The sequence below is a fragment of the Paralichthys olivaceus genome, chromosome 17 (genome assembly GCF_024713975.1).
Source record: "Paralichthys olivaceus isolate ysfri-2021 chromosome 17, ASM2471397v2, whole genome shotgun sequence".
Classification (NCBI taxonomy): domain Eukaryota; kingdom Metazoa; phylum Chordata; class Actinopteri; order Pleuronectiformes; family Paralichthyidae; genus Paralichthys; species Paralichthys olivaceus.
Genome location: NC_091109.1, coordinates 4,625,115 through 4,638,345, shown reverse-complemented (window position 1 = coordinate 4,638,345; position 13,231 = coordinate 4,625,115). Strand labels below are relative to the sequence as shown.

Genomic DNA, 13,231 nt, shown 5'->3' with positions numbered 1-13,231 from the left:
ATGAAGCCTCTTTTTTTCTCCTTGTTTAGTCCAAATCCATCTTGAATGGAATTTTTACAGCCGTCGCTTATAAATGAGTTTGATTTAAGCGTCGTAATTATCTGCATGAAGCCCATCTGAAGGCAAGCTGTTTTACTGCACCGCACTTTTCAATGATGTGAAAGAGTAGCAGTGCAAATATAAATCCACCCACACGCTGAACAGACTGAGGGCTTCAACAGAGAGAAGATGGCAGACGGCCATGTAAACCATGCAGCACAGTGTCCATTAGACTCACTCATGCTGCCCTCCTCTGCAGTGTCTGTGTGTGTGTGTGTGTGTGTGTGTGTGTGTGTGTGTGTGTGTGTAATGGTAAGTGGAGGCTGAACTTCTCTCTCATTCATAACTAGTGAGCATTAGGGATGCTCTTCACTGTGGCAGTTTATGTAAAAACCTGTCGTGCTGGAATAAAGATTCTGCTTGAAAATGGAATTGTGGAGCTTTTATCGCTAATTGACATCAATGAACAGATGAATTTCCTCCTTTGTAATTGATTGACTCTTATGCTTCTTACTTTCTTACTCACTTTTTTCCTCTCCTCTGTGATTGCTTCTTTCTTGACCTCGTCCACCCGATCCCTGCCCTCCTCCCAACTCGCTCTCTCCAGGTCTCCCACCATCAGAGACATGGTGGTGCGCTGTATAGCTCAGATGGTTAACTCCCAGGCGGCAAACATCCGCTCAGGCTGGAAGAACATCTTCTCCGTCTTCCACCTGGCCGCGTCGGACCAGGATGAGAGCATTGTGGAGCTGGCCTTCCAGACCACAGGCCACATCGTCAGTAAGTCCCAACACACACAAACAGAACTACATTACAAGTTAAATTACAACCTTCCTAATTTCATTTTCTAAACCGGTTGCATCATTGTATTTGATCTGACATCCCCTTTCTCCTTCTCTCCGCTATCACCTCCCTCTACTCCTAGCGAATGTATTTGAAAAGCACTTTGCGGCCACCATCGACTCCTTTCAGGACGCCGTTAAGTGTCTATCGGAGTTTGCCTGTAACGCCTCCTTCCCAGACACCAGCATGGAAGCCATCCGCCTCATTCGACACTGCGCCAAATACGTCTCAGAGAGGCCGCAGGTCAATATCTCTCAAGTTACTCTCTGACTTTATAGGTGGCGTGTGATGAATATACAAAGCTGTATTGACTCAGCTGCAGAGCAGATAGAAGATGGATAATATTGGTTTATTGAAGCAGGAAGATGATGGGAACAAGAATGATGCTGAAGCTTTGTAGTGTGTACAGTGTGATGTGTGTTATCAGGGGCACGTACAGTATTTATGGAAATGTGTGTTTGTGTAGCAGTGTTCATTTTCCGCTTGTTTCTCTCCCAGGCCTTTAAAGACTACACCAGTGATGACATGAATGTAGCGCCTGAGGACCGTGTGTGGGTGCGGGGATGGTTTCCAATTCTCTTCGAGCTCTCCTGCATCATCAACAGGTGTAAGCTGGACGTCAGGACCAGGTAGTCGGCGTTCACTTAGCCATCTATTGAGTTTTGCCTTCTCAATAATTACCGTTTGCAAATCAAAGCTCGATGACTATAGCTTTGAAATATTTTGTGGAAAAAAACCACAGCAAATTCATCTATAACATCAAGGAAAGGGCAAATCTATGTATGTGTGCTTTTCCCAGGGGGCTAACTGTGATGTTTGAAGTGATGAAGACCTACGGGCACACCTTTGAAAAGCACTGGTGGCAGGATCTGTTCAGAATCGTCTTCAGGATCTTTGACAACATGAAGCTGCCTGAGCAACAGACGGAGGTAAACGACAAGTCTTTCATCTGCAACAGCTGTTTCATATCCTGTGGTTTTAATAGTTGTTTTGTTCTCCCCCATGGGAATCCATGCAAACACATCGAACTAACATATCACAATATATAATCTGTAATCCTCCTGTATATTGTAGTTTTTCTCTGCATTTCACTGTGTTGCCCCTTCAGAAAGCCGAGTGGATGACCACCACCTGCAACCATGCACTTTATGCCATCTGTGATGTCTTCACCCAATATTTTGAGTCCCTCAATGACGTCCTGCTGGATGATATTCTGGCTCAGCTCTACTGGTGTGTGCAGCAAGGTGAGCACGCAGGAAACCCCTTGTTATTCCTGTTATTTGTAATTGTAAAAGTAGCTCATCTTTAGAAATCCTGGATATTGGGTCTGTCAATGCTCAGCTTTGAACTGAGCTTGGCTGCAGAGGCTAAATCTGAGCTCTTGTGTGTTGCATCAATATTAGTCCATCGCTGTATAAAAAGAAAAACAAAGAGTTTTTACTGTTTTGTGATTGTTTATTATAAACAAAAAAGAGGAAGAAATCTCATCAGGCTTTATGCATTGATGCACGTCGCCTTTTTTGTCTCTTTTTTAATTTACACTTCCCTTCTCCCACTTCCTCCTCCTCCTCATCATCTCTGCGTCTGTAGATAATGAGCAGCTTGCCCGTTCAGGCACCAACTGTCTAGAGAATGTGGTCATCCTGAACGGAGAGAAGTTTTCCCCCGAGACCTGGGACAAGACATGTAACTGCATGCTGGACATCTTCAAGACCACCATCCCTCACGCGTAAGCTGCTGCTCTGAAAACACAACTGCCTCTTGTTCAAAGTCAAGAAAACAAGACGAGCCGTATGTGCTCATTGCTACATATGAGTCTGAGCAGACAGAGGTGTTAGCTGGTTGGAGAGGGGCAAACAACCAATTGTAGTTGATTTACAAAAAAATAAGGGGTTGATTGTTTAACTCAGCAGTAAATCTAATTAAAATAGAGGCATTAGCTGTTAAATTAAATAGCACAATAATAAAATGGACAATTTTACAGCTTGTATAATTTTCCTCAAACAACTTGCAATAAATTCCTTATTCAATTTGATTCTTCAAAATACAAACTAAACAGATATTTCTGAGAAGGAAAAAAAGATCATCAACAGTGGATTAAACTAAATTAAGACCTTGTTTGATTTATTATGCAGCTCAGGTAATTTTCTAGCGTGGAAGCCGTTTGTTTTCCTGTTCAAAAATGAATATGATCTGTTGAATAAATACGTCTCCTGTTTTTCAGGCTGTTAACATGGAGGCCTGAGGGAGAACAGTTGACAACACAGAGTCTGTCTGACAAACAGTTGGTGAGGAAATACACAAGTTTCTTTGTTTTTTTATGCGAATGAATTACTGTTCATTCTGGTATTTGCATGTTGTGAGCTGAACATATTTTTCCATGTGATATTTGTAGAATTTTATTTGCATATCTTTTGCGTATAAATGTTTTTCTACTCTCAGGAGGCTTTCATATTTGTATACATCACAAAACTCTAAGTCATGTGCATTAAAACTCTTTCCGCTTTGCTCCCAGGACTCTGTTTCCCATAAGTCAGTGGACATCCAGTCTCACTCTGAAGATCAGCATTCCATCAGCAGTGCTGATAGGGTTGCCACGGAGAACCGGCGGCAGAGTCAGTTCAGCACAGTATCAGGCATGTGTGAGGACAGCTCGAGGAGCCGGACCCCAACAAGTAAGCCCTCTGCTTCCGTCATTCTGCCTGCAAGTCCTTTAAGTTTAGGACTGACATCTACTGCTTTTGTCTGTGTTCTGATGGGTGTTTTTTGTTGTTATGATCCACAGAGGTCCAGGAGCAGCTGCTGTTCTCTGCTTTGCTGATAAAGTGTGTCGTGCAGCTGGAGCTCATCCAGACCATTGATAACATCGTGTTTTTTCCCGCCACCAGTAAGAAGGAAGATGCAAAGAACTTTGCCGCTGCTCAGGTACAAACAGCTGCTGTTCAGCCAGGGCCGTAGTTTTAAACCTTGTTAGATCACGATGCTGTATGATGAGGGTTTAAGAGAATAAACCTTTGGTTTGTGTGTCTTGTCGAAGCGGGACGCTGTATGTGCACCAGACGTCCCTGTGGAGACCCAGGACCAGGGCATGTACCGGTACCTGACTTCTGAGCAGCTCTTCAAGCTGCTCGACTGCCTGCTGGAGTCCCACCACTTCGCCAAAGCTTTCAACTCCAACAACGAGCAGAGGACTTTACTGTGGAAAGCAGGTACAGCAACAAACCAGCGTCTGTCGCTTTGCTTTGGTTTCATGCAGATAATAGTTCATGCTGAAGATAATAGCAGTGGTTTACTTCAGGCTGTTGGGGATTCTGTGTTGTTTCTTGTAGCAGATTACTTAAATATATATATATGTCTGCAGGTTTCAAAGGAAAGTCGAAGCCCAACCTGTTGAAGCAGGAGACCAGCAGCCTGGCTTGTGGCCTCCGCATCCTGTTTCGTATGTACACAGATGAGAGCCGCCAAGACGCCTGGGCCGAGGTCCAGAGACGACTTCTCAAGTAAGAAACCAAATATGTGATCTGTGTGTATCCCACGGTATCATGATTCAGAGAAAAACACCACTCAGCCGACACTGCTCCGACACTCATTACTGCAGTTAACCTCCAGTTGTCTTTCACCTGTACTACGAGCTGCCCACAGAAAAGGCCTGCACTTCACAGATAAGCATTTCTCTGTGACCACCACTTTAGCAAGCAGGGAGCAGACTCCCGCAGGTTGATCCACGGTCGTTGTAATGGGTTCCCATTGTGGCTCGTCCTCATCCTGCTAATGACGCTGTCAGCATTTCTTTACAGTCTCTTTTTTATGTTCAACCGGAGTAACGTATGCTGAGAGACAGCTGGAACAATAGATCAATTCATGTGCTTCCAAGTGTGTCCTCATTTCGACAGATTGAGGCCACTCAATTCTTTCATTTTTCATTATTTTTAACTTTCAGTGTGTTGAAGAAAACGAGAAAGATTATTATTTTCACATAACAGAAGTCTGGAGAGTTTGTTTTTTCCTTTCATGCAGAATCAATTGGGACCTTTTTGCCGAGATATTAATAATAACGGCTGATAGTGGTCGGTTCAAGCCCTGCTCTCTCTGTGTGTGTGTGTGTGTGTGTGTGTGTGTGTGTGTGTGTGTGTGGTGTGTGTGGTGTGTGTGTGTGTGTGGGTGTTGTCTGAGTTGTGTATTGTTTCATCAGTCAAACTGGGATTGAGTTCATGTGTGTGTTTCCTCACACTTTCACCATCACTAGCTCCAATGTGGAAATAGAGAAATCACACTTCTACTGGCACGGACATCAATAGCTGTTCAGAGGAAGAGGAAATGAAAAGACAGCAGCCCTAAGACAAAGGGAGGGTTGTTTTGATGTAACTGTCTACGGTCAGTGGCGAAGGCGCAGCATCGGCCATTCTCAGAAACGCCATGTGCTGTATAGATCCAAAGGAATCAGGGCACGGATCTTTGAGTGTTCTGTCATCGCTGCGTCTTCATTCAGCACTGCACAAACAGCCTTCAGCCCATTTTTCTGCCTGCCTCTCCCTGATATTGACGACGATGCCGAGATGAAGCCAAGTCAACACCTGTCTTTCCTACTTGCATTCATTATTATAGAGAGGAGAGAAAGGCGAGGAGGCAGGAGGAGGCAGGAGGAGGCAGGAGGAGGCAAGAGGAGGCAAGGCGTGTCTGCATGTGAGAGTAGCTCAGAAATCCTAATTCACTGAGACGCTGTTATGTGTCATCATGCCTGTATTTTAAAGGGATAGTTCACCCAGAAATGAAAATGTACTCAATATCTACTCACCACTATGCCGATGGAGGGGTGGGCGACGTGTTTGTGTCCACAAAACACTGGTGGAGTCTCAGGGGTAAAGTTTATTAGAGCAGAATCCAATACAGTTGAAGTCAACGGTGAGTTCTTCTGAGATGTAATAAAACAACAGGAAAGCCATAACATGTCTTCATACTGCTCGAGTGGTGTCATCCAAAGTGATTGGCTAAAAGAAAACTGTCTTAATTGTTTTCATAATAGCTTCAGTGAGCGGCTCCGAGCAGCCGCTACTGAGCCACAACGATCTTCATCATCCCTGTTCAATGTTTCATGTGATAAGCGAGACAGAGATGCAGATGCTGTCTTATGTCTCCAAATTACAGAACAACACAGCTCTGGCTGCTTTAAGTCTTTCTCTGGTAACATGCATTCTCTCTCAGTGTAATGTTATTTCTCTTCCTGTCTTTGTGTTTCTCTGTGTGTGTGTGTGTTGTAGCGTTTGCAGCGAGGCCGTAGCGTACTTCCTGTCCCTGACATCAGAGAGCCACAGAGAGGCCTGGACCAACCTGCTGCTGCTCTTCCTCACCAAGGTGCTAAAGATCAGCGACGAAAGGGTGAGGAGCCGAAAAGTGTGTGTGTGTGTGTGTGTGTGTGTGTGTGTGTGTGTGTGTGTGTGTGTGTGTGTGTGTGTGTGTGTGTGTGTGTGTGTGTGTGTGTGTGTGTGTGTGTGTGTGTGTGTGTGTGTGTGTGTGTGTGTGTGTGTGTGTGTGTGTGTGTGTGACCCTCTGCACTCTCCAGATAATTCACAACTAGGTCTGATATCCAAAAATAACGAATGAGGTAGAGGTGTGAGCCACAGTGGTATTTCAGAACAGATACAATAACAAGACACATAATTCTTGTGAGTCTCGTTTTCAACTTGAATATAAAATACTGTTGTACAAATCAGAAAGACATTTTAGTAATAATGTTACAAACACAATGAAACTGTGCAGTTCAGGGAGAATAAAACCTATCACATTGAAAACTGGTTTGATATTTTCAGATTTATATTCATCAAATCAATTGACTACAAAAATGAATAATGTGCAGTTCAACCCATTTGCACAGCAATGAATGTTATATTTTCATTTTAGATTGATGCTGCCAAACTGCCAGCGAGTTAGTTACTTAAAAGTGGGATTTTTTATGCCTCTGTCTTTCTCTTTCTTCCTCTTCCACCTTTAAGTTCAAGGCTCATGCGTCCAGGTACTACCCTCTGCTCTGTGAGATCATGCAGTTTGACCTGATCCCTGAGCTGCGCACGGTTCTTAGAAAGTTCTACCTGCGGATCGGCCTGGTGTTCAACATCGCACAGCTGCCCGAACCAGAGCCTCAGCCGTCGCATGTTGAGCAGGAAACTGACCTGGAGGAGGCAGAGGAGGCTGGGGAGGAGGCCCAGTGACGCCGCACCACAAACAGCCTGGAAGACAGAGCTGCACCGAGGCCTCAGCCTCACGGGGCCGCACCGTGGCCCTGTCACCTCAGCGGCCTCCGCTGGGTTTCTGTCGGACACTTGGCCTGAATAGCCCGATTATCAGTCGGCTATCTGCTACCACCCACCCGCACCCTTAACCCCGGGACCACACAAACACGCCTATACACACACACACAGCCCAGATGGAGTTCTATATATCACAATAAAAACAGTCATGTCTCAAACAAGGTGTAGCGCTGCCTCCACTGGATAAAACTACTGACAGTCACTCATATCTCTGATCTGCTCAGAAGGAATATATTTCAAAAACATGTGCTTCTTACTGTATATTTAAAACGTAAAGAACGAACGGTTCCAAACAACATGCAGACATATTCAGTCACTTTGAAATGTGGCGTTTGTCACACATTGATAGTAATGATCTTTCTGTCAGCGCCGCAGAAGGCTAACATTAGTATTGACAGCCTCTTGGATGAAACTAGTTGTACAGATCTGCCGCTATGTAATATAATCTTATAACACTAGATTTCATATTTTTTTGTTTATTTCTTTTTTCTCCTATGGATTTGCTGCACTTGATCTCTTTTTTGAATGCACTGGAGATTTTACTTTTGTGATAATTTATTTTAACTGTACCATCTCGTGCAGATTGTCCTACACAGTACGATTTGTACTTTGAGTGAGACCACAGAAAGTGAAGGGTTAAATTATTCCATTTTATATGTCGTTAGGTTTGTAACAGAGTTAGATGATACCTGGGCTTCTGAAACTGGAGGAGGAGAGAGCGACCTGATGCTAGCTGCTTTTACGCCACCTGTCTGTTGTCATGTTTGAGTTTAGTTTTCACTCCTGTGTACAAAATCAAAAGTTAATAATATATTTAATGTTTTTTTTTCCTTTGGTTTGCGGGATGGTAAAATGTATAGAGAAGATGAGAAACGTTAGCTGTGCTTTAAGTATGAATGGGGATGCGTTCCTGCTCATGGATGTAGAAAACAAAATGTATATGATACAGCAATGTAAAGTTTTCTATGTTGCAAAAAAGATTATGTACAACTTTCTGTACGATACATCATCTGGCATCCTAATCAGGTTCTAGGTCAATAAAGTTTTTGAACTTGGTTGATTTGAAAAGTTGAATCACTGACTTCTTAGTGACATTCAAGGACTTGCTCTTTATGTTTCTGCACTAAAAATCCACACGAACAAAATTTGAATTATAATGGCTTTATTTGTTTGGAAAATAGACTCAAATTACACCTTAATTGAACATCCAGCTGTTTGGACCATCTGCATGTTCAGTTGTTTTTGGAGTACCCTGCAAATGGCTGACTGCTCTCTGAGCACTTCCTGTTGACGGTGTAAACCAAGCAGAGGGAGAGTGTGTAGGGACAAGGATGGATTTGACTTTTAGGCGTTTGGGTGAGGAAGGACGAGGTGCCCTTCATCTAAACCCCAATCCTTACACTTCTCTTTGGTCCTTCTTCTCTGGCCCGGATATTGCTGCTTCATGAGAGGACATTCTTCCATCACCCTCTCATTTTTCTCCTCCAGAATCCTGATTTGTTCTCGCTCCTTCTCCTTCCTTATCTTGTTTTCCTCCATCTGTCAGATTTTAAATTGAGTTAATGTCCTGGATTCCTGTGACAGTAATTGATCAGGTTTCCAAAACTTGGGTTCTGTTTATGGTGATCAGACAATATCTAATGTCGTACCTGCTGCTTGAGTTCCTCCTGGTGCCTCAGAGCATTCTCTCTCCTCTTTTTGGACTCCTCTTCAGCAAACTGTCCAAAAGCAACGATAGGTGCATTATGCTGATCAGATGCTCTGGAATGGGGAAGGAAGGAAGAAAACAGAAACAGTCATTTTGCAGCAAGGGCCTTTTTCTAAGAGAGATGTTTTTTCTCCACCATCTACTGATGTAAATGCATTTACAATCTGCAAATTGATTTTCTGTGTGAACAAAAGAAGTTGCACATTTAGAAATTGCCTTAATTTATGTACACTGAATTTCATCTGAATGAATAAACTTGTGACTTATGATGGATACTAACTTGGTCGGGCGACCAGGTAGGAGAGGAGATGGTTTCTCAAGAGGACTCTGGAGATTCCCAGGCTGCTGCACCCCTCCACGCAGAGAATCTAATGAAGGAAATACAAAAAACATGGTAAAAGATACTGAACACAAAGTATTCAACAGGTATCTGCTGCCACCGTCTGCCAGCTTCTCTTTCCAACAGTTAAAAAATCAGTTCTGCTGTAAAATGAGATTGATGAACTGCTTTGCCAAGACCTCTTAGCCGTTGATATGGTGATAAAGTGGTACCATAATGAATGGTGATTCTCTATAGAGAAGCCTGGCAGTTTATTAAAGGCAATGTGAATTAATCCAATCGAAGTTGACAGTGCCAGATACTGCAAGTCAGTTTATTGACTGACTGTACTCAAACTAGTATCACCACAAATACTGTTATACTTTACATTACTGCCGTCCATTTGCCTCTGCATAATGTAGCATTTTTATGATGTAGATATTTTGTACTGTTTTTTCTACGTCTAAGCAGCTGCTGGTTTCCACTCATGTGACTTGCAGGCGTGGCAGCTAATCCCTCACAGTGAAATCTGTTTTTGTTTCAGTCAATATTTTTTTGCGACATTTTGTTAATGCCACATTGCTACATTATGACGCTTGATAGTCTATAAGTTAACTTTAAACCACAGTGCAAATCAAATACTGTCTGTCTGCTGTACAAGACAACGCATTTCAAAAGTAAGAGACACTTATGCTTGAAAAAAAATCAGCAGTGATGAAAAGTAAACATTACATTCAGCAAAAGACAAAATAGCAAAAACATTTTTTATAATTAACATTTTTTTGTTAAAAAATGTAAAACTATACTTTGATGTTGGAGAAGATTAGGATCCAGTGGATTTTCGCCTTTGATCCGAGTGTCTCCCCTGCTTGGGCCCCAAGGGTTGTGGTTGTACCCCATCATCTTGGCAACAGATCGCAACTCCTCTTCTTTTTTTCTCATTTTACGCTCCTCATTATCTTTGATCTGAAAGTGTCAGAGGTTTATACACTGTCACACACCACACCTAAACTCTGTCTCTATTGCCCACGACTCCACCGTGATCTACTTTCTGATTGTCAAAACATTGAGATCTGCCCCTAAATTCAGTTAATGTCCTGGATTCCTGTGACAGTAATTGATCAGGTTTCCAAAACTTGGGTTCTGTTTATGGTGATCAGACAATATCTAATGTACCTGCTGCTCGAGATCCTCCTTGTGCCTCATTGCATTCTCTCTCCTCTTTTTGGACTCCTCTTCAGCAAACTGTCCAAAAGCAAGGATAGGTGCATCATGCTGATCAGATGCTCTGGAATGGGACAGGAAGGAAGAAAACAGAAACAGTCATTTTGCAGCAAGGGCCTTTTTCTGAGAGAGATCTTTTTTTATGACCATCTACTGATGTAAATGCATTTACAATCCTCAGATAGATCTTCTGTGTGAACAAAAGAAGTTGCACATTTAGAAATTGCCTTAATTTATGTACACTGAATTTGATATGAATAAATAAACTTGTCACTTATGATGGATACTAACTCAGTGCAGCGACCAGGTAGGAGAGGAGATACTGAAGGCGCCAAAGGCATGTTCAGTATCTCCTCTCCTACCTGGTCGCCTCACTGAGTCAGTGACTCTCTGTCCCTGTCCGAGGCACGTTTTTCTCCATCTTTTTTTCCTGCTTCACCTTTTTTCCTCCTCCTGACGATGTGTTTCAGGTTCATTGCAACAACTTTCCATCTCCAGTTTTTCCTGCAGAAAGTACAAGGAAATGCTCTGAAGTAATAATCAATCCCGAAGCCACCCACGCACTGCAAAAAGTGAGAAATGATGAGGTTCCCTTCAGCAAATAGATGAGCCCCACACCTTAAACTTCTCTTTGGGCCTTCTTCTCTGGCCCGGATATTGCTGCTTCATGAGAGGACATTCTTCTATCACCCTCTCATTTTTCTCCTCCAGAATCCTGATTTGTTCTCTCTCCTTCTCCTTCCTTATCTTGTTTTCCTCCATCTGTCAGATTTTAAATTCAGTTAATGTCCTGGATTCCTGTGACAGTAATTGATCAGGTTTCCAAAACTTGGGTTCTGTTTATGGTGATCAGACAATATCTAATGTCGTACCTGCTGCTTGAGTTCCTCCTGGTGCCTCATTGCATTCTCTCTCCTCTTTTTGGACTCATCTTCAGCAAACTGTCCAAAAGCAAGGATAGGTGCATTATGCTGATCAGATGCTCTGGAATGGGACAGGAAGGAAGAAAACAGAAACAGTCATTTTGCAGCAAGGGCCTTTTTCTAAGAGAGATGTTTTTTGCAATGCATTTACAATCTGCAAATTGATTTTCTGTGTGAACAAAAGAAGTTGCACATTTAGAAATTGCCTTAATTTATGTACACTGAATTTCATCTGAATGAATAAACTTGTGACTTATGATGGATACTAACTTGGTCGGGCGACAAGGTAGGAGAGGAGATGGTTTCTCAAGAGGACTCTGGAGATTCCCAGGCTGCTGCACCCCTCCACGCAGAGAATCTAATGAAGGAAATACAAAAAACATGGTAAAAGATACTGAACACAAAGTATTCAACAGGTATCTGCTGCCACCGTCTGCCAGCTTCTCTTTCCAACAGTTAAAAAATCAGTTCTGCTGTAAAATGAGATTGATGAACTGCTTTGCCAAGACCTCTTAGCCGTTGATATGGTGATAAAGTGGCACCATAATGAATGGAGATTCTCTACAGAGAAGCCTGGCAGTTTATTGAGGGCAATGTGAATTAGTCCAATCGAAGTTGACAGTGCCAGATACTGCAAGTTTACTGACTGACTGTACCCCAACTAGAATCAACAAATTTAAAACTATGCTTTGATGGTGGGGAAGATTAAGATCCAGTTAATTTCTTGAGCCAAAAAATGCAGTGAACTTAAGCCCTATCCAGGAAAACACAGAATATACAGTATAATACACAGATTGTATAATGCCTCCTGTTCACTTTCAAATGATGGTACAATACCTCTGTCTGGATTAGGGTCCACTCGTTCTGCTGATGCTTGAGGCATATTCACTCTGTTTTTTATATCACCAGCTCTTGACTGAGCATTCACATATAAAATCAAATAAAACACTAACAAGCGATCTGTAAATACACACACTGGTGCCACACAGTTCAAAGGCAGGTGCGACTGATGCTATACTGTAGAGGCATATGCCATTGATGTTCCACTGTTTAAAGGCATCTGCCTTTGATGTCAGTGTGGCAACCTCGTCACGACCTAGCCACTTGTGACATCACCCATTGGTTTGTGAATTCCGTTTTGAAGCCGAGAGTTGGCGGATGTTACCATATTTGAATAAAAGGAAAGACCTGGGTCTGACCTCTGACCTCCAACTTGAGCTACTGACCACAGCCCTCGACTGCGCTGAGAACTAGCTGCTAACATGATTAGCTTAATAATCTGAGGTATAGTTCATGTTAAATAATGTGAAAAGCCAGTGGTCACATGTCAACACACTTCAGAGTTGTAGCAGAAGTTAGTATGTGAGCTAACCTTGAATAGTCTTAGGTAAATTATTTTCTGACACTGTGTTTTAATCTGCCGAACACGAAGAGACGTTAGAACAGATGTGAGCTGCTACATGAGCTGTGATGAATAATGGCTCCTGGACCCACTGTTTAACTACACACTGCTAAACATTTTAAATGTAAGATTTTAAATGTGTGAAATACTACTTTATTATTGTGCTTTAATTTTAATTTCCAACATTCCTACTATAAATTATACTCACTTAATATTAAGCACTAGAGATTAGTCTTCCTACAGTAAAAATCATGTTTACCTTGTTCCACAACTGTCTTTCATTTTTTGTTGGATTATAAATTAATGTAGTTTAATCTGCAAGAAAGTTATCTATGAAACTGTTTTAGTACTTATGATTCTAATGAGCACAGCTGGTAAAAATTCACAGCAGTAGTATGTACATATTATTGTAATCATACAAGAAAACTTTGATGAACGTGTTGTTGGAACTTAAAATCAATCACAGGC

The 13,231-nt window shown here is 42.3% G+C and overlaps 2 protein-coding genes across 5 annotated transcripts in view; one reads left to right on the top strand and one right to left on the bottom strand.

The window, feature by feature from the left end:
• arfgef1 (ADP-ribosylation factor guanine nucleotide-exchange factor 1 (brefeldin A-inhibited)) overlaps positions 1-8,242 on the top strand; it is a 46,561-nt gene extending 38,319 nt beyond the window's left edge. For all 4 annotated transcript variants that reach the window (XM_020087604.2, XM_069513020.1, XM_020087605.2 and 1 more), the window contains 13 exons: positions 647-819; positions 965-1,125; positions 1,381-1,511; positions 1,682-1,811; positions 1,991-2,126; positions 2,473-2,611; positions 3,107-3,170; positions 3,398-3,557; positions 3,668-3,807; positions 3,920-4,091; positions 4,244-4,382; positions 6,141-6,258; positions 6,873-8,242. In XM_020087604.2, the coding sequence (XP_019943163.1) occupies positions 647-819; positions 965-1,125; positions 1,381-1,511; positions 1,682-1,811; positions 1,991-2,126; positions 2,473-2,611; positions 3,107-3,170; positions 3,398-3,557; positions 3,668-3,807; positions 3,920-4,091; positions 4,244-4,382; positions 6,141-6,258; positions 6,873-7,088 (1,879 nt within the window). In that variant the 3' untranslated portion in view covers positions 7,089-8,242. The remainder of the gene's footprint in view (positions 1-646; positions 820-964; positions 1,126-1,380; positions 1,512-1,681; positions 1,812-1,990; positions 2,127-2,472; positions 2,612-3,106; positions 3,171-3,397; positions 3,558-3,667; positions 3,808-3,919; positions 4,092-4,243; positions 4,383-6,140; positions 6,259-6,872) is intronic.
• A 289-nt stretch (positions 8,243-8,531) lies between these two features.
• On the bottom strand, positions 8,532-12,358 carry LOC109629541 (golgin subfamily A member 6-like protein 24). Its single transcript, XM_069513103.1, has 10 exons — positions 12,199-12,358; positions 11,632-11,719; positions 11,311-11,422; positions 11,057-11,200; positions 10,878-10,942; positions 10,391-10,502; positions 10,021-10,180; positions 9,176-9,263; positions 8,837-8,948; positions 8,532-8,726 (listed from the first exon to the last, which is right to left on the bottom strand). The coding sequence occupies exons 1-10, from the start codon at positions 12,242-12,244 to the stop codon at positions 8,532-8,534; spliced, it is 1,122 nt and encodes a 373-aa protein (XP_069369204.1). The 5' UTR covers positions 12,245-12,358.
• Positions 12,359-13,231: the final 873 nt, after the last annotated feature.